A 19,835-nucleotide genomic window follows, 5' to 3' on the forward strand; every position below is an offset into this window, starting at 1 on the left:
TTGTCTGTGGGATTTTCCGGCAACCGCATTATAGCCGATATTTCGTCTCGCACGGCTGCACTTAAGCGGTATGCGCATACGTTGAGCTCTGTGGGAAGATAAGCGGGAGTCTGTAAAGATTGCATTATATCCAGTTCTGCACTATAAGCAGTTACCTTATAGTGGTCTGAGTTTAACTATTAAAAGGAAGGTGTAACATATTTGAACCTATTTACCATCGAACTGGTGGAGTAACGTGTTTGTGCGGCCAGCAGTCATAGCACACCGTTTTTTTTGCTCACGACCGAAATATAAGTATTTGCATACTGGAGGGCCAATGGTGCACATATATATTTCGTGATTTTAATCTTACCTTCACAGTTGTAATAGTAATCTCTGAAGTAGTAAAAAGTGTTGCAGGTCAAAAATGAAATAACTGTGAAACGCACGGAGTGGGACTTCCACGACTGTACTAGCACTTGCATAGCTTTTGCAGTGTTGCCTACAAAATACAAAACCAAGTATAGGAAAGCAATTGCTGCCCTGATGAATACAAGTACTTATTATTGAAACAGTGGCTCAAGACTTCCCTTGTTTGTCTTCTGTCGATCACTTCCAACTTACTGTAAACATTTGACCTTGTTTGGAATAGCTACAACTGGCCATTCTGAGAAACTCTGATATGCCATATGCAGCCGACTAAGCGTCGAGCAACATCTCAGAAAATTATACAGGAATACTTTTATTTCTTGCAGGGGTAGAGAAGGCTTCTGTTGTTTGCATTGTACAATTCTGCTAACATCTTTAGACACTGCATATAGCCATCACGGTGGTAGCTGAAGGCTTTGAACACTTGCTCGTATGCAGCGTTTTAGCAGCCTAGGAAGCAGTGGTGGGTGGAGTCCTAATTGTAGATGTAGATCCTTGGGGAGTCCAATATGAATTCAGAAGCTTCTTCTTCCTCCTCCACTTCAGGGCCTTTCTTGATGCAGTGAGGCGTCTTATGAAGACACTCTGCAATGCACAGAAGAGTAAGAAAAAGTACAAAACAAGTTACACCAGCAATCTTCACGAGACAAAGAATCACTCGCACAGCTATGAGAACCCTCTCAGTGCCTATTTGAAATATCTCCTTTGCAAAGCAATGTCAAGACTGTGCTATATCCGAGAATCAGTAAGGGCGGCAGGTTAGCGGGCGCCTCCTCCTACAGCCCAGCCGCGAACGTGCCCGATTCTGTAGGTGAGTGTGGTGGCTGCAAAAGTTGGGCGAGCTGACATAGCTGGTGGCTTTCGATGTGCTGTTTTCGCATGCCTCATCATCATCAGCCTATATTTATGTCCACTGCAGGTCGAAGGCCTCTTCCTGCGATCTCCAAATACCCCTGTTTTGCGCTAGCTGATTCCAACTTGCGCCTGCAAATTTCCTAACTTCATCACCCCACCTAGTTTTCTGCCTTCCTCGACTGTGCTTCCCTTCTCTTGGTATCCATTCTGTAACCCTAATGGTCCATTGGTTATCCATCCTACGCATTACATGGCGTGCCCAGCTCCACTTTTTTCTCTTAATGTCAATTAGAATTTGTGCGTCTAGTGTGCGTTGAAGCATGTGGCAGCATGAAATGGAATTCACTCGCTGCTCATCACGTCAGCGATGTGACATTGAGTGTCCGTAGTCATTGAGTGAGATCTGCTCTCGCTACTCATCATGCCAGCGATGTGACATTGGGCATCCGCGGTCACTGAGTGAGATCTGTTCATGTTTGCCTGTGCGTGCTTGACACCATGCTTGTTAATTAATTAGTAGGCGAATGTTTACTGCAATACGGCGGGTGAAACTGTGAATATTACTTCGTGTAGTTGCGTAATATTTTGCTATTGCTGTAAGTTTCCCGCCTTTCGAGCGAAACTATGATTTTTTTAATTGTTGATGTGCAACGTGTGACCGCGTCACATGTCAATCGTCTGAAAACGCTAGTTGGCATTGGCATGAAAGAAGTGTGCTTCTGTCTGTGGCCCAATGGACATTGGCCTGTTGTTTTGGGATACACAGGTTCGAAATGATGCGAGAAAGAAAACATGCCTACTGCTACTGCTAAGGAAAGGAATGATTCACGTTGAATACACTCTGCTGGTTCCAGACAATTAGGGTGCACCACTAAGCAAAAAGACAGGTTTGTGCCATTTGGTGAAGATGCCACTTACAATACGGTGACTTCCACTAATTCAATTTTCGCGGGACCGACGAAATTGATCGAATTATCCGGCGGGTCGAATTAAACAATATGTAGAAGAAACGCTAAAACACACTGCTGACTTATTTGGCAGTATTTGCCTTATCCTAACACGCCCCCAAATCAATGCACGCTCACTTTCTATGTGTCCAAAGCAGAAAACTAACATATAAATGACAATAAGCCTCTTTAAAAAAGTAGAAATTCAATGCGCATCCAATTTTTTAGCAAGAAAAATTGGCAGCAGTCTATGTGTTGCACAGCTAGTGGCAGCCGATTTCCTAAGTCAGCTTCGCCGCACATTTGGTTAAAGGCAGATTTGCCGCAATACATCCGTGTTATGTGAGAAAACATAACCAGCGCGAAGGTGCTTTTGGTTTCGTGTCCGACTGTAATTATTCCGACTGCAGGCAATTATCGGCCAAATTTTCTTGGTAAAAAAAAGGCTTGCGTTATAATTGGGTAAATACCGTAATTAGTGGGTAAATACTGTTCTGGCTGCAACTGCTTATGTGACGGCTGCGCGCAGTCACATCTTGAGAGTGATCTGCGTTGGGGGCACAGTCTAGGTGTGTCGGCGACTCGTAGCTTTGTGCGTGTTGTGTGTTCTCGGCGCTAAGTTTGCGTTGAAGCGATAGACAACAGCACGAAGTTCACTTCACTTGTTGCTGCTGCCTTGTTTCCTCATACCAGCGTTTTGACAGTGAGTGTTCGCGATCATCGAGTGTGATGTGTTCATGTTTGCTGTGCGCGCTGACACTATATGCTTGTTAATTTAGTCAGTAAGCGAATGTTTACAAATCGATACGGCTTCCTATGGCTCTCTGCTAATTTGCTATCGCAATCGATGCATTGCCTTTTGGGCGAAACTGCGACATTCTTGTTAACCTCCAAGTTTCTGCCCCATATGTACAATGCAACAATTGTATACTTTTCTTTTCAAGGATTGTGGTAAGCTGCCAGTCATGATTTGGTAATGCCTGTCTTATGCACTCCTGACTTTTTTCCTAGTTGACCTCCCTGCCTTTCCTTTGCTCTTTTCTTATCTCTCTCTCCCTCTCTCCAGCAAGCACTAACTTGTGCACAGACATGGGTACACTCTTTTTCTTCCAACTTCATTCTTGCATTAATCTGTGTTAATATTGCACAGCATCTCTACTCACCCAAGCATTCTTCTGTTTGTAAGGCAGCTGCGTGCCAGGCTTGGGGTGATCCCAGACCATGTTGGGGTACCGTACAGCCAAGGACCGCCCCAGCGCACAGTACTCCCAGCGCATGACTGACGTGTTCGTGTGCTGGATCAGCTTGTGTTCACTGCACGAGGCAGCCAGGGAGGCATGAAAACAACTGGATTCCTATCAAAACTTTATCTCAAAAAGTTTGTTTAGGTGCAGCCAGAAGTACTCAAGTGACATTCCAAGTTCTATGCAGTAGAAAATCAAGTCAAACGTGGCAAATCAAGTCTATGGCAATCTGCAAAGTGGTGGAAGCAGTGTTGGCTACTTCTTTTTGTAACAATATTGCCAAGTCGTTACCCAAAACACTCCCTCTTCAGTTAAGTGTCTAAGTGATGTTGCATGTTAAAGCTGTATACCCTCCCCGTGTTTGCACTGCCATGCACCTTTAATAGTTTTTTATCAAGACAGCCATTGAATGGAACAATCTTCCTTTAAACACCGTCCTTCATGTCAACCCTACTCACTTCAATCACTGAGTCACTTTTGGCAACATCACCTAACATGCGTGAACTTGTTTTTCACCCACCCCTCATGTAAAACCCTGTGTACAGGGTTTTCGAGGTATTGCCAATAAGTTAATAAATAATGATGACGATTTCTATTTTTTTTTAACTTGTTAATCATTCCTAGATGTCTTCCTTATTATTTTCTGAATTATAACTTTAGACTACCTCCTGCAGTAACAAGACAACGGCTGAAATGTGAAAAGAGAAAGCTGCTTGCCATATTTATTTGAATATAAGGTGAAGTTGTTTTCCCAGAATCCTTAGCCTCGAAGTCACCCCCCCACTTTATGTACGAGGCTGATAGATTCAGTTACTGCTTCAATATGGCGGTAGCAGCGCCACATTTCTGGACATCTAGATTTTAGATGACAGCGCATATTGTAGCAACTAATAAACCTTGGCAGGCGAGGCAGTACCATATTTTTACATGCATAATAACCTACAGCGAGAATTCCAAGAATTTATTAAGATTATTCAGTATTTCGGGCAAGGACCCCGCCAAGTCTAAACAATACATAGGATACTCTACATCACCTTATATTAGTGTGCATGCTTAAGTTCTTTTTTTCGGGTGCCCCAACTACACCTTTACCTTACAATCGTGACTGTCTCATATCATTTCTAAATTTCAAAGTAGTCCTCTGCCGAGAAAATCAGCTTTGATGTACCCAGATGCCTAATAAACTCTTCCATAACCTTTAGAAGCAAGAACAAATGGAGGGACATACTACAGTGAAATCTTGACATACCGAACTTCAGGGGACCGTGGTAAATGGTTTGTTATTCTGAAAAATCCTTATATTGAAAGCCCCAGAATTAATCATTCCACCCATTAACCCATCAGTTCATAAGTTGTCACCATATGAGCTATCCACGAAGACGTCGCTGTTGGCTCTTGGCCTGCATTGTTGCTATTCGCCATAGATTCCAGCCCCACGCACCACCAAAGCACCGTGTAATAAGAGAGACGTGCTCAAAACAGACGCTGATGCCGATAAAACTACCAACAAAAAGGAAGCTCCATGTTGCCTCCAAAGCACAATGTTTTTTTGTTGTGTGTTTGTTTTTCACATTCCTTGCCGTGGAAATCGGAACTGTCTCACTCGAGGCAGACATCTGAACTATTAGCGCAAGCGCACATACATGACACCGCCCGAAAAGTGCAAATTGTGACCGTGCGGCAACCCCGCAAGTACGGAGGTTACATTTCTCCACGTGCATAGCTAGTGTGGCTGTAGAAAGTGTGAAAGAGGTGCACAGAAAGAAGGGCGAAAGAAGGAGATGCGCCTCCGTTGCTAAGCGATACCTGTTTGTTTCGGCTGCCTTGACTGGATACACGGAATTCTAAGAAACCCCTGATTTTGGAATATTAGTTCAAATTACTGAGGCGTTGTTAACATGACATGGAAACTGAATAACGATCGTTATTCTGAAAAGTTCGGTATTCTGAAGTTCATAGTACTGAAATATTTTTACATTGAAACTATAAGAAGTCAGCGGAGGGATACCTGAAAAGTTCAGTAATATCAAAAGTTTGTTAATGTGGGGTTTGTAGTAACGAGTAACAAACCATTGAATTAGCCAAAGTCTCTTAAAGGGGGATGCGGGGCCGAAGAGTCAACTTTTAAACTGCTGCACCAATCTTAATAAAAATTCCAGGAATGGTTTATCTTCTTGTCATTAGAATATGTTCTAAATTTTAGTACCCTAGCACGAACAGAAAAGAACTTTTAGCTGCCATATTGAGCAATCAGGTGTGTCAGCTTAGGAAAATTTAAAAATAATGAAGATATACTAATTGTTTGTGATCAGGTACCTTCTAGATGGTTTATAGTGCAGGATTAGGCCAGTCACATATTTTTTATGTTATTTCTGTGAAAAATGTCATCACTCTAAAAACTGAGTTCATTTTTTCTGTTGTCATTATATGTCAGACATCTGATAATTTTCTGTGTTGGAAAATATTTAGGGATTTAAAAAATACCTCATCTTGTTACTGACAAAATTTCAGTCATGAAACCACCTTGAAAGCAGATTTTGGCGAACCAGTTTGGAAATGATAGTTTTCCTAAATGTCTTGTTCAGCCAAAAAGGGCAAACTGAGAAAAATGAGCTCAAAGATTTCAGAACACTCAATTTTATCTCAAGACCAAACATAATTATTCAAAGTGCCCTGCTCCATAGGTTTGACCCTCCTCTTCAATTCGAACCTGCTGTGCGACAATTGCTTCAAGTCGCCTATGCTATTTCTCAGCTACGGAGCAGTCCAGCGCCCTTGTCTGCGCTCGTAGACAAAGGAACCACAACCAGAATTATGTTTTTCCTTTTTTAATTTTTACTTCGCGATCTGCTGTACTCTCGATGGAAGGTCTCCCATGATTGAAATGCGTGAAAAACACACTTTTTAATGCGGGCATTCACTCCGTGTTTAGTTTCTTGTCCGCTCTGTGGCCACGTCTTGAATAATGCGTTCATGAGTGCTCGCAACGCGAGCGCACGCCACCGTCACAAGAATAGAATCCATTTTCTTCTTTTCTATGGCGCATATTGCAGCCAAACTTGGTGATGAGCTTCCTTATATGTCTAGGAAACCAAAACAAATAAAACTAGAAAATGCGTTTTTCTGCCGAAAACTGAGATTTTTTCCCCCGCATCCCACCTTAAGAAAGTTTCTAGGGCAATTTACTGGCTACTTAGGTCACTAAAAAAGTAACTATTACTTAAAACGGCAAAGTTGTTAGGTGGACTAGAATATCGCTAAATTTAACGACTTTTGCATTAATTTATGAACACTGCAGGTGGAAGTTTCACAAAAAAGAAAATCATCGTCTACCTGAGAGTGGCACGAACCTACAAAAAAGAAAAACCCAATACGAGTTTTCCGGAAAGAACACTTTGCAGCGGAAGAAAAATTTCTCCTGGTCCTGGACGAAAAAAAGTCAAATTTTATGGTAATGTAATGCCTTAAGAATAAGAATATATATATATATATATATATATATATATATATATATTTGAAAAGGTCACTTAATTAAAATGATCACAGCCTTGCAGCCCAAAATAATACACAAGTGTGCTAAGCGACACCAAGGTTTACTTAGGCAGCTTCAGGAGACATTCGATGGAAAACAAAATTTCAAATTTGCAATCTTTCTTGTGCCTCGGTAGCAGACTGCATAGTCATGGTCACACCTTCATATAACAGTAATCAACATGACAAAGTAAATTCACGCCAATGTCAGCGTGCAACGAATAGATGCTTATAACGGAGGTACATTCATTTCTAATGCGACTTTGTTAAATAAGGCCCAACTGGTAGGATGTCTTAATTACCACGCCTAATCCTACCCCCTCTAGTAATCTGACCACTTCTTAGTTTTTTTCCATTTCTAGCATTCCTTATTGGGCACGTCCTTCTTAATTTTTCCACTTGTCAGTTAAAGACTATGATATCTGGGCAGCCTCAATAATTATTTTCTCAGATATTCATGTACTACTACAAATTGAAATGCAAACAAATAATAACTGATCAGAACGCCAGTTCCATGTAATTACATGGAAGTGTGACATGTAATTGCTCTGTAGCTTGTTTCTTAGCATGGAGTAGTCCGAAGTGTATATTTTGGAGCCACTGTTACAAATGTAGGTGAATCTGGAAACTGGAATCTGGAAATTAGGAAGGACATGCCCAGTTAAGAATGCTGGAAATGGAAAAAAAACCAAGAAGTGGTCAGATTGCTAGAGGGGTAGGATTAGGCATCCATGAAGTAGTTTTAGAATCGTTTGTGTTTCAATTTGAGCTGATAGTTCACCTCCTTGGTGCCTTGGTTGTGCAATGATGATGGTAGGATGCTAGTCGCGAGGCAATAGGCAGTGCAAAACAATTGTTCCCTCTTACTCACTTTAGGAACTGGATGATCTCATCGCGCAGAGCGCAGGAGAGCGCCTTGTGCCTTTGTGCCATCATCGAGGCACCATGCAGAAGGGGCTGAACATATGACGAGAACTTTGGGAACAGGCCATTTGGAGACCACAATCGGAGATTCGCCTGCACAACAGTGTACCAACCAACAAGTTATTGGTGTGAAGCAGTAGCGCACCCAGGATCTCTGCCAGGGGGGGGTTGACAGTTTGCCAATACCATCTGAACAGCACTAATTTCGATTTATTCACGGGAAATTGTAAAAAAATGCGCTTTTTGCGAGTGTGCAGACGATTGCGCGTCTTACATCTTAGTTGCAGTACTCAAATGCGTAAGGAAAGAAAAGGGGTTAAACAAAAGGGGGGGTTAAGTCGGCCTCAGGGGGGGGTTACAACCCCCGAATCCCCCCCCGTCGGTGCGCCACTGGTGTGAAGACTAGTGATGCATTCACATAGCTTGAAGGGTCACTAAAGAGAAACACCGATAAAGCACTCTTTCAAAAGCCTATTTTTGTTCATTTCGCGATAAGATGTAGATTACCCGAAGAGAAATGAACTCCAAACTTCCATTTCGTGAATTTCGCGACAGAACCCCAGAGATGGTACATCAGCGTGATGTCACGGCTGTCAATGCATTTTCTTATATTTGGAACATTGTGGCACAGTAAATGTTATTGAAACTTGCTAAGTTCTGTTATTGGCTTCTTTAAAGTACCCTTCACACGTACCAGCACAGTGAGGCATGCGCAACACTTTGCGCTGAGAAAACAAGGAGCGAATGGAGTGACGATGACTTGCTCGACATTGCAACGATTCTTTAGTCGTAGTGCAGAACTTACAGGCTTAAACTTAACGTGCTTATACATGCAAACAGATTAGAGGATTGTAGTCGTGTGCAAACATTCGAAACTTCGAATATTCGATTCGAATATGTTAGTATTTGATTCTATTCGAAAGTAAATTTTTGCTATTCGAAATATTCAAACCCCCGAAAATTGCTGTTGTCGATTCTTTAAGTCAGCTTCGCCACAGAACAGCCATGTTATGCGGCTAAGCATAAAAAAATGTATTGCGGTGAAGCATATTTCCCGAGCAGTGAAGCATGTAAAAAATAAGACTGGGCACTGTCACGGGCCCTGCTGGTGCTTATGGCGACCCGACACTATCAGCTCAAGTACCTACACTGTGCTGCCTCTTCATGAATCTGGACAACACCAGCCACCAGGTGTAAACCTCTGTCTGCAACTAATTTGGCTAAGTGCCTAAAAACACAGTTACCAAACTACAAATATGACCAATTAGCAAGCTTTGCAATGTTTATAGACCCTCGTTCTAAAGTAGTTGGGTACCAACAGGATGCTTCAATGGTGAAACTGGATTAAAAAGCTGGCTTTGAAGCAAGGAAAACTTCAACACCAAGGAACCTAGACATGTCCTCAACAACAAAAACTTCTGAAAGCTTCTCTCCTTCCACGTCAGCACTGTGGAAAGACTTTGATAAGCTCATCAACCAGCAGCAATTTTCACTTGCTTGCAGCAGCAATTTTCGCTGTCACAAGCACAGGTTGAAAGATTTTTGTATGATAAAATTTTGGGCCAAAGAGAGAGAGAGAAACAGTGTGGGAAAGGCAGGGAGGTTCACCCGAAAATATTCTGGTTTGCTACCCTGCACTGGGGAAGGGGAAATGAAAGACAGAAAGAATAGAGGAGAGAAAAAGCAGTCACGAAAGAAATTAAGAAGAAGAATACAAAAAAATATAGGAGGTTGGAAACGTCCATGAGAACTATATTGGACCAAAGAGATCTATGTGAGTGGTGGTGTAAGCATTGTGCCCACTGATAGCTCAACTCGTGTAGAGATACCTGCCGATACCAGACACTAGTGTGTCCAGTGAGTAGCTCTTCTAGGTATCCTTCCTTCAGGACAGCATTAAATAACTGCAGTCATGGTATTGTCAAGCCAAAATGTTGTACTAGAGAATTCTGCAGGCCACAAAGCATCATTTTTTTGTACGTTATTTGCTGTGCAATAAAGTTGGGTTTTTTTTTTTTCATACCTCTGGTTGGTGAAAAAAAATGCATTTTTTGCAATACCAATAGTATTTGTATTCAAAAAATATTGTTTTCAATTGGCACTTTGATTTTATTATTCGAATTCGCATTGACATTTAAAATTTTATATTCACGCACCCCTAGAGGATTGAGGCTAAAAATGGCTAAGAAAGAAGATGCAGTACAACTCAAGCGTGTGACCATTGCTGAACACTGAAAGTACAAAATTCAAGTTTATTAAGCAACGAAGTATGGCCAGCTGCCGCCGTATTTCATCTACAGTATAGACCACTTATAACGTAACCGCTTATAGTGCAGGACCGGATATAGTGCGGTCTTTTCAGACTCCCGTTAATTTTCCCATAGCACTCCATGTATACATGTATCGCTTATAGTGCAGTTGCGGGAAGCGTAATACCGGTTACAGTGCGGCTGCCTGGGAGTACGGAAGTCAGTGGAGACGGCAAATGCTCCCCTCAAACAGGCGCCCCAAGGAGTGCTCGAGGAAGAAAGAGAGACGAAGTGGAGGAGAAGGGCACATGGTGCGAACGAACAGCCAGTGAGGCTGAAACCAGAATCTTGAGTGCGAGTCGTGAAATATCACGGCGCGCATAGCAAGCGAAGGCCACGAAACTGTCAACGCTCGCTTCACGATAACGGCAGTAAACAAAACTTCAGGGAGCGGGCGGCGCCAGCACGGCACGGCGAAGGGCGCACGCGGAGACCGTGGAATGTGAGGGAGGAGGGCGGTAGGGAAGCCGATTTCGCCTCAGGAACTCCGCCGCTTCGGTGGCTCCCCTCGCCCTCCCTCGTAGCCCCCCCTCACTTTCAACTGTCACCGTGCGCACCCGCCGCCGCTTCAGCCGGCCCGGCGCCAGCTCCCCGAAGTTTCGTTTTCTGCCGTTATCGGGAAGCGGGCATTTGCCAGCGTGGGCAGTTTCATTGGCCGGCCTGGGACAGCGCCGCTGCTTCCCTCTGCACCGTAGCCGCAGCGTGCAAGGTCAACACGTGACTAGAAAGTAAAGGAAGCATAAAGGAGAAAGAAGAGTTCACTGCCATTTTCTACGCATGGCTACGGTAGCGTGGCTGAGACGTCGGCACATACACGCATGTTCCGGCGCAACACAGAATCGACAACCTTGCCATTTGAGAGAGGGTGAAATTTCCGCCACGTTTTTTTTCTTTCTTTTTTGTTTTGTTCGCGCGCGACATTGAGGGGTCTCTCCTAAGCTTTTACTCTATGGCGGTGCCGGAGCAATGCCGGTCGGAGGCGCCGCCGCTTGATTTGGTTCGAATTAACGAGATTTGACTGTAAATTGAATGCAAACGTTCTAGCCACATTCCTCGACTGTCGCATACACGTGGCAGCTCGGTGCACATGTTTTGCATATGTGCGGGCCTTGAAAATTGTTGCTTTGGTTATAGTGCGGTACCGCTTATAATGCGGATATTCGCGACTCCGGCGACTTACGTTATAAGCGCTCTACACTGTACTGTCATAAGTGTGAAACGTGACATAAATTTAAAGAGCTGCAGGAGGAACTATAGTCAAGTTCGACTATTACAAACTCCGGTACAAAAAAATATGCTCTATATCAAGCACACAAAACTTGTGTAGTGATATTCATGCAAAATAGATCCCCTAAAATGAAATGGACATTAAATATGTCAAACTCCAAGTGCCTGCAACTGGCCCCATAAAACTGCCTGCAGTAGCGTTTTTTTTTGTTTTTTTTTCTGCGCATGTTTTCGATCATGCTGAAAAGCATGCTCGACTGCACTATCTGACGTAACCAAGTATCGTGTGATACGATGCATAACCCAATGGAAAGCTATAGATACTTTCAGGTTACTGCATTACTTACGCATGCTATCGTGAGATTCAGGTCAGTAGTGTCGTGCAGCTTGATTCTATTGTGTGTAATGTACCACATTAAAGTTCATAAAAGTTCATTATACCTTGGTTTGGATATATGAAATTGCTTGATATGCCAAATTACTTTTAGTGCACGAGGCAATTCATTATAACCGAGTTTGACTGTAGATGGTCAACTTAGTGAAATACATAGTTGGCTCCATGCTGTGTTTACAGGTATAATATTTGGCTTATGTGTTTATGACAGCACATGCTTGTGACTGGGCAGGTTTATTTACCATGCACATTAAGTCGGCAAGCTGGGCGTGTTGGTAACTGAACATGTTCTTAGGGGTGGGCAGCGTTACCTGGATGAACGACAGAGGAAGAGACAGTGCTCGTATCGTCTCTTCCTCTGTCATTCGTCCGGGTAGCACTGCCCACCCCTAAGAACACGCTCATTAAGTATTGCAAGGCTCCATAACAACAAGGCTCCATAACAACAACATTGGCATAGAGAACCAAGTTGGCATAAGTGATCTGAACATTTGCACAAAGTGAAGATCAGTTCAGGGACTGACACTTGTGAACTGCCAATATCAGCCTGTCTAGTGTCTATCCTAAAGTCTGGCAGAACTAAAACTAAAGTCTATTGTTTCTTGAAAAGCTAAAGAATTTGCCTTTCACTGGAATAGCTTGCGAAGAATGTCCACAAATGAAATGGTAGTCTTACTTCATCACGCTCAGCTCTATCTTGTAGTGCAGCTGTATCTATAGTGAACTCCTCCTCTTCAGGAAAGTGCGGAACTGGGCTAGTTGATAACCCATGATGATGTCCTTTGTCCCCAGCTGCATTGTGTACATCATCTTCTTCGGTGTCTAAAAGAAAAGCGAACAGAATATACAGGTTCCCGGGTTCCGCACGGCTGCCAGTTGCTGTGTGCTGTTAGGTTGGTCGCTATCTCAGCAGATATATTTGTGGATATGCGAACGTTATAAGAAACTACAGCGAAGTGGCTTATACGACCCTTGTGTGATGACCAAGTATTAAATTCCCACATAAAACCTGAACATATAATGCCGGCTCAGAGGAATCTCAAAAGCACATCGATCTGTTAATGGAATGGTAAATTATATTTCATGGATTCCTGGATTTTCCTTACTCTCTTTGATTTAGGCACTAAGTATATGCATATGCCCATTCCTGGTCAATGGGCAAGAATAGGCATGTCCCACTACGATTCCCACGTAAAACCTGACCATTTCATGTCGGCTCACAGATATCTCTGAAGCATGCAGATTTGTTAATAAAATGGCTAACTATATTTCACGGATTCTTTGATTTACTTGTTTCTTTATTTAGCCATTTGGTATGTGCCCCTGGGAATGTGCCCATTTTTCGCCAAACCTCCAGAATGGCTATGTGTCACTGTGACAAAAGAGGCACAATATCCCTGAATGTTGTTTAATATGTGTCATACTTTTTAGGGCACAGCTCTTAATGGCCCGTTCCCAGGGTAAACGTTGGCAACGGCGTAACCGAGCGAACGAGCACAACAGCAAATAATGAAAGAGCAAGACACAGGCCGCGAACTACGAAGACCACTGAGAGCAGCTCTTTCAACGTCGTATGCGTGGGAAACTGGTTTCATGCTGACCCACCCGACCACTCGTTGCATACTCGTATCTGGTCTCAGCCAGATCGCTTGTTTCGTACTATTGTCTGCTCGCGTCAGTTCTTACTCACACTTGTTTGGTTTGCTTGGTTTGGTCTCGGTTCACGCTTGTTTCGATTGTCATGGTTTGCGATTGTTTTGTAATCCAATTGTATGCGCGATGCGAATTGTGTAGTACTTTCTGCAAGCCAAGTGGCACCAGCGATTCCAGTGGAACATTCGACGAGTCACGTATAAAAGCCGATGCGCTTGACCCGCAGATCAGATTTTCAACGATTGCCGACTCTGCTACATGTCTCTCTCAAATTCTTTGCCTCAATATATCGCGAAATGAAAACACGTATATAGCTGCACTCAAATTTCGCACTAGGGAGTATCGTAATCGTCGGTGAACTTTCTTGTACATAAACCTGTCATAATCATTCCTCCCTCAACAAGCATCATACATCGCCTTCGTCCTTACGATGTCACTGCACATACATTTCGCACTGTGCATCTGCTTGAATTGGAGTTTGCATTTCGGTGCAGCTTGTGAACGATACAGTGCGTAAATAGTATACAAATTGCATGACGATAGAGTTGTGACCTTTGTGGTGGATAAACAAAAACATTCCATGAGATTACTCGTTGCATAGGATGAAAGTAAACAAAATTGTATTCAACGCTGTTAGTTATAAAGCATTTAATTAACCGCTATATTAAAGCTTCGCTTCACATCGATTAAAAGATGTGCTTTGGATCCATATTTTTTCTTTATTTCAATGATAAACAGTTGGAGAAACAAGGGAGGCCTCAACCTAAAGCCAGTGTATTGATAATGATTGGAACTTGTCTTCGTCAATGCCAGCTGAACAGCAACAGTTTCGATCCCCTTCTCGTGGTGCATCAACACGCAAATTACTCACTATACTCTGTTGATTATGGAACTGTATTTCACACACAAAACACACTGTAGCATCCTCTGTATGCAATGCAGATCAGATCAAAATAATATATTTAAATGATAGCTTCTAGTCTATCTATGGATACAGGTAAGGGGAAGGCAGATCTGGCTAAGCATGGCTCAGTATGGAAGCTTTACATACACAGCTCTATGGTAAGTAAAGTGTCTTAACGTTATCCCGTTGAATTGCACTGAAGCACAACACTACATTATCTAATTGCAGTTCAACAGCGACAGTTCGTTTCACTCACCTACTTGTGGTGCATCAGTTTTGGCATATTTCCCACAGAACACAACTGACTAATGTGCAACACATGTGGAATATATGACAGCACCCTCTTTATGTGATGGACATAGCCACTTGTGCTTCATTGTGACAAAGTGCAATGACCCCATTATTTCAGTGACATCGAACAGCAACAGTTTCACAGTCTGTTAACTTCTCATGGAGCATTAACTTTAACATACTGCTCATGCTGCACAGCTCATGGACATGTGTGACACACATGAAGGATGCGATAGTATCCTCCGTATGAGACGTACATAGCCACTCATGCTTCATGTTGACAAAGTTTAATGACACTGTTATTTCAATGCAGCTCATCAGCAACAGTTGCACAGTTTGTCATCTACTCATGGGGCATCAACCATAGCATACTGCTCACGTTGCACAGCTCATTATGGATGTGTGACACACATGAAGGAAGCCATAGTGTCCTCCCTAAGTGTTGTAGCTTCATCTTGACAAAGTTCAATGACTCTGTTATTTCAATGCAGTTCAGCAGCAACGGTTTCACAGTTTGTCACCTACTCATGATGAATCAACCATAGCATGCTCTTCACAGCACACCCCCAATTAATTCTGAGATTGTGCAACATCCATCAAGCATACAACAGCATCCTGCATATGTGCTGCACCGAACAGCTTGTACTTCATTGTGAAGAAGTGTAGTGACAGCTTTGTTTCCACGTAGTCCAACACATAAAGTTTAACATTTTCAATCGCCTACACAGAGGTCATCAACCATAGCCTGTCATTCAAAGCATCAAGCCAATTATGAGACTGTGTGTTGCATACAAAAGTGCCTACAAGTATCCAAATATTATTTAGAGATAGTTGTACAGCCAAAATGCTAACCCTCCTTTATCCAGGCTTCCTTGTGAATAGGCAGGATATTAAGTTCAGTATCTTTCACTCCGGGCAAATTCCAGTAAATTTAAATACAGCTGAACGTTGTTATAACGAAGTCGCACATAACACAAATATACTTTCATTACATTCTATATTTCCTATAGGTATGTATGTATTCATTATATGCTGATATTAGCAAGATACATGATAGATTGTTCATTATAGTGGAGCTCGACTTTACCGAAGGTTTAGTTTTATCCATTGATCAAATCATGTTAAACTCCAAAGAAATTCACACTATGTTAAGCAAGCAATATAGCTGAGTGCACATCTACTAACTCATTAAATGTGAGTCTAAGGTTCCACTTACCATATTCTACATTGAGAACACACTGTCAGATTTGCTGTAGTGTAATAACTCACCATTATTTGGTGGGTCACTTGTATCAGAAAGTGAGCCACAGTTCTCAGTGGCATCACACAGGAGCTCTGTTTTTATGGTAATTGTTGGCAGCACAATTTCTACTGCAAAAAGATAAAATAAATAAATAATAAAAGAAGCAAGCAGTGCAAAACTTTCTAAAGGAGTCACGGCAGTTACTCGAATGTAGTGGCATGCATTTGTTTATAAGCATAGATAAGCAACAAACAGTTTTTGTAAGGAGGCAATTAAGTTCATTTCAAACATTAATGTCTCAACTTACAGAAAGCACAAGCCACAAAATTCAAGCTAATGATGCATTCTTATTAGACATGTTTGCATTGAAGTTCAGATAATGCTGAGCATTAAGGACTTAAATAGCGTGCACAGTTATGCTTTGGAGCTAACCTAGATTAGGATTCCTTCTGTAGTAGAACTCTGTGGTTAAGCATTTCATGGTACAGTGAAAATATAAAGAATGTAACAGCCCAGAAAACATTCCAGCCAGGAAGCCACCAAAAATGAATAAAGGCAATGCAGGTGCAACTTTCAAATGGTTTACTTCATTAAATTAGGGCTTTCAAAAAATATTCATCTGATGCCATCGAAGAGATTATAGCCATTAGCTGAGGGAAGCAACAATGACAATAATGGCAAACTAGGGGTGGCTTACTGGCCGCAGAAGCCACAATGATGAGAACTTTGCAAAGGCGACCCGTTCACATGCCTGATACAGCATGTTTCTATACTGAACTCCGTATTTCTTTCGTGTAACACCATATTTACATTACTGGATCATCCAAAGTGCAATACAAGATGCGAGAATGTCATAGGAAGCGGATGCATCAAGTATAAACACAAAGCATGGGATAGTGTCTAGGCACTTAAACTGGCACCACACAAAAGCCAAATATGGCAGCTAGGAAAATGCAAAAACAGGAAATGTGCTAACAGAGTTCTGGTATATACTTATCCCAACTGATTATTTCATTGTATCGCAAGTCACACCAGCATTCTAGATAGCGAAAATTGAGCAAGTTGGTATGGACGTATCAATTACATAACAGCCCCAAGTGAATGCAAGGAGTCTCCGTCCAACTGTTTGTGGTCGCTTCAGTTGTGTTAATTTATTTGCCCTGATCTACAATCCTAGGCAGCCACTGCCACTTTTTGGACTACCCTTATTTTGCTTTGATTCCTTGCTGCATACTTCTTTGCGCTGCTCTTCCATTATGCATTCTGAATACTATGCTGCAACTGCAATACACCACCAAAGGCATGCATTAAGTGTACATGATTTCTCTTGTTATGTAATTACACCTTGAGTGCACAATTAAAGCGATATCACCACAATGCATTATCACATAAAGTGACAAAATGACTTGCTAAGAACAAGAAAACTTTCAGTTGCTGCCACATTTTACATGAAGAAAAACACATGATGAAACGCAGTATTCGCCGACTTCAATGATAAGAGACAGGAGAAAGATTTGAGGCACACAACAAAAAGAAATGGCCGTGATCACCAGCTAATAACACTACTGAATATGAATACACAGAGGGCCCACTTAGACAAGGAAAAACAGTGAAGTGCATTAAATTTTTATTATTGAGTCCTAGTTTTTTTTGCCTAAAGGTTTGCTGTAGCTAGTCTATCTAGTGATATTAAAGTAAAGAAGAAAACAGCTTGACAATAACCTAAATGCATAGAATATGCCCTCACCCCTCAGTAATATAGTTTTTTTTTTTAAGATTCAGAATGACTTTGTAATAGTGCAACAGAATGATAGCATATTTTTAAATGGATACTACAGGGACACTGCATACCGCTCCCTTGTAGGGGGACGGTGTGGAGCTCATCCATGGGAAATATAAGGGAAATAAAATAGAGAACAACATTTTTTTTATTGAACTGATGAATCAGTGTTCTGAATTTACAAATACATTCTTGGTGCAAAAGTGAGGATATGAAAAACAATGCAGAAGAGCAACAAAACTACTTTGAAAATGTGTAATCAGCCTCTGCTATACTACTGCGCATCATCCTGGCAATGATTTGTTGAGAAGTAGCCAATGATTGATAATACTTTAATTTCATTAAATATGAAAGAAAAAGTTTGACGTTATTGGACTTCCTACACAAGAGTGTCATTCTATTGGTGATCCATGACCCTCAAAGCTGATCGCTGAATTGCGATTATCTCACTAACTTAGTCATTTTTCAGCATAGAATGAATAAAAAGAAAATAATCAGTTGCTGTAGCTAGACTTCATATTTGCCTTCAATGTCCTTTCAAGACTTACAAGGCAAAAAGAACCTTTGCAATGAGTTGTGCACAATAAACAGGAGATAGGACATCTGAGACCAACAAAGGCCACAAGCAACTTGAGTAACAAATAACTCTGATTCCATTTTTGCAATCAGCACTGTGATCTCTGTTCAAAGACAAAGCAAAGCATGTAGCAATAATTCGGCTCAAGCACAATTATTTACCATGAGAAAGACACAGTGTCCATATACTCAAAAGAAAACAGGTTTAGCGTCGGCGATCACAACATACTTGCTGAAGATCAAGCATTACACAGTGGAAAGGCACAAAAGCTAAACCAAAAGTGACAGACACAGACCTTAAATATTGTAAGGAGGCAGGACAGGCAAAAAGCAGTAGGACAACAACAAAAGCAAACAATAGCTTAGGTGGTATGTTACAGCACAGTATACGTATATGACTTGCTCTCTGTCTTTAGACTTCTGCCTTTGTGAGCTTATCTCCATAGCGCCGAGAAAGAACTTCAATGAAAAGGATCGTTCACGAGAAGTCTTCTTGGACACAAGCAGGAGGACGGATGCAGTCTCGTGATGTCCTGAAACAGCATTACAGAATTAAATTTAAGGTATGCACCACGCCCGCACCACCAGAGAACAATGTGCTTCTGAAGGTCACAGCAAATCAGTGTGAAAAAGAGACCGGCACTGTTAATGCACTGAATTTAAGCCGCACTTTATGGTTATCCTGGTGCTAGCAGCAAGCCAGTTTCACAACATATCTTCAGAGTGCGTAAAAAATTTCTGCATTTCCCACCAGGACAGTTGCTGCCTATGAGACAACCAACAGGTAGTTTCCTTAAATGGCTTGATCAGTATTGATCAATTTGAAATTAGTATGAATGCCATTCAAGGTTTTTATGTAACATAATTGCCACCACTATGAATGAGCTCCATAGTTAAACATTGTACAACCCTAATAGTTGGGAGTAAATGTCTTGAAGATGTGTACATTACAACAAATTTTGTCGAAACCCAAATTATGATAGATCAGACATCTTGCATGTGCTTTCCAAGTTAAATTTTGTAGCTAACAAGAGGCTTATTGTGGAAAACTGATACCAATGGGCAGGCTCTATTATAAGGGGGATGGCACAGGACATTGGTGTTGCAGGTTTAATTGGCACCAAAGGCATGTCCCCTTTCATTCTTACAAATTCTCTATTATCTAAAAAAACAGCAAAAATTTCATCTTTACCTCAGTCAGCAACACCACTATTCTTAAATGCATTCCCCAGTTAAAATGACCATTGCCTTTTCTCTCCTCACTCAATAAAACAATATGATAATGCCTGTATCTGATACATGCCTTGAACGTCTTATCAGTAGCTACAAGAACCAGTCGACTTCTATTAGTTTTACCTCAGAGACATCCCAGGTTTCCTTCACATTAAATGGAGGGCTTATAAGGCACGAAGCTTTCTGGGACTCTTCAACATGGTATAACAAAAAGACTGGTCATGATAACCTATGTTGAATGAATGGAAGTCGACTGTTCTCCGGCAGCATTCACTTTTGGATATCATACCAGCAGGCTTGTACATTTGGAGGTTCT

General features: G+C 41.8%; 1 protein-coding gene across 1 annotated transcript; it reads right to left on the bottom strand.

Annotated features, from left to right (window-relative positions):
- Positions 1 to 688: 688 nt before the first annotated feature.
- On the bottom strand, positions 689 to 18,687 carry LOC119461214 (uncharacterized). Its single transcript, XM_049672009.1, has 6 exons — positions 18,677 to 18,687; positions 15,957 to 16,058; positions 12,516 to 12,661; positions 7,857 to 8,002; positions 3,374 to 3,524; positions 689 to 993 (listed from the first exon to the last, which is right to left on the bottom strand). The coding sequence occupies exons 4-6, from the start codon at positions 7,919 to 7,921 to the stop codon at positions 859 to 861; spliced, it is 351 nt and encodes a 116-aa protein (XP_049527966.1). The 5' UTR covers positions 7,922 to 8,002; positions 12,516 to 12,661; positions 15,957 to 16,058; positions 18,677 to 18,687; the 3' UTR covers positions 689 to 858.
- Between the last annotated feature and the right edge of the window lie 1,148 nt (positions 18,688 to 19,835).

The sequence above is a fragment of the Dermacentor silvarum genome, chromosome 8, assembly GCF_013339745.2.
Source record: "Dermacentor silvarum isolate Dsil-2018 chromosome 8, BIME_Dsil_1.4, whole genome shotgun sequence".
Taxonomy (NCBI): domain Eukaryota; kingdom Metazoa; phylum Arthropoda; class Arachnida; order Ixodida; family Ixodidae; genus Dermacentor; species Dermacentor silvarum.

What these genes read in the sequence shown, in the direction of transcription:
- LOC119461214 (XM_049672009.1), bottom strand. Translation starts at nt 7,921, where the DNA reads ATGATGGCACAAAGGCACAAGGCGCTCTCCTGCGCTCTGCGCGATGAG. An exon ending in GAGATCATCCAGTTCCTAAA is followed by an intron (nt 3,525 to 7,856) that starts GTGAGTAAGAGG and finishes TGCCTCGTGCAG; the next exon opens with TGAACACAAGCTGATCCAGC. An exon ending in ACAAACAGAAGAATGCTTGG is followed by an intron (nt 994 to 3,373) that starts GTGAGTAGAGAT and finishes TGTGCATTGCAG; the next exon opens with AGTGTCTTCATAAGACGCCT.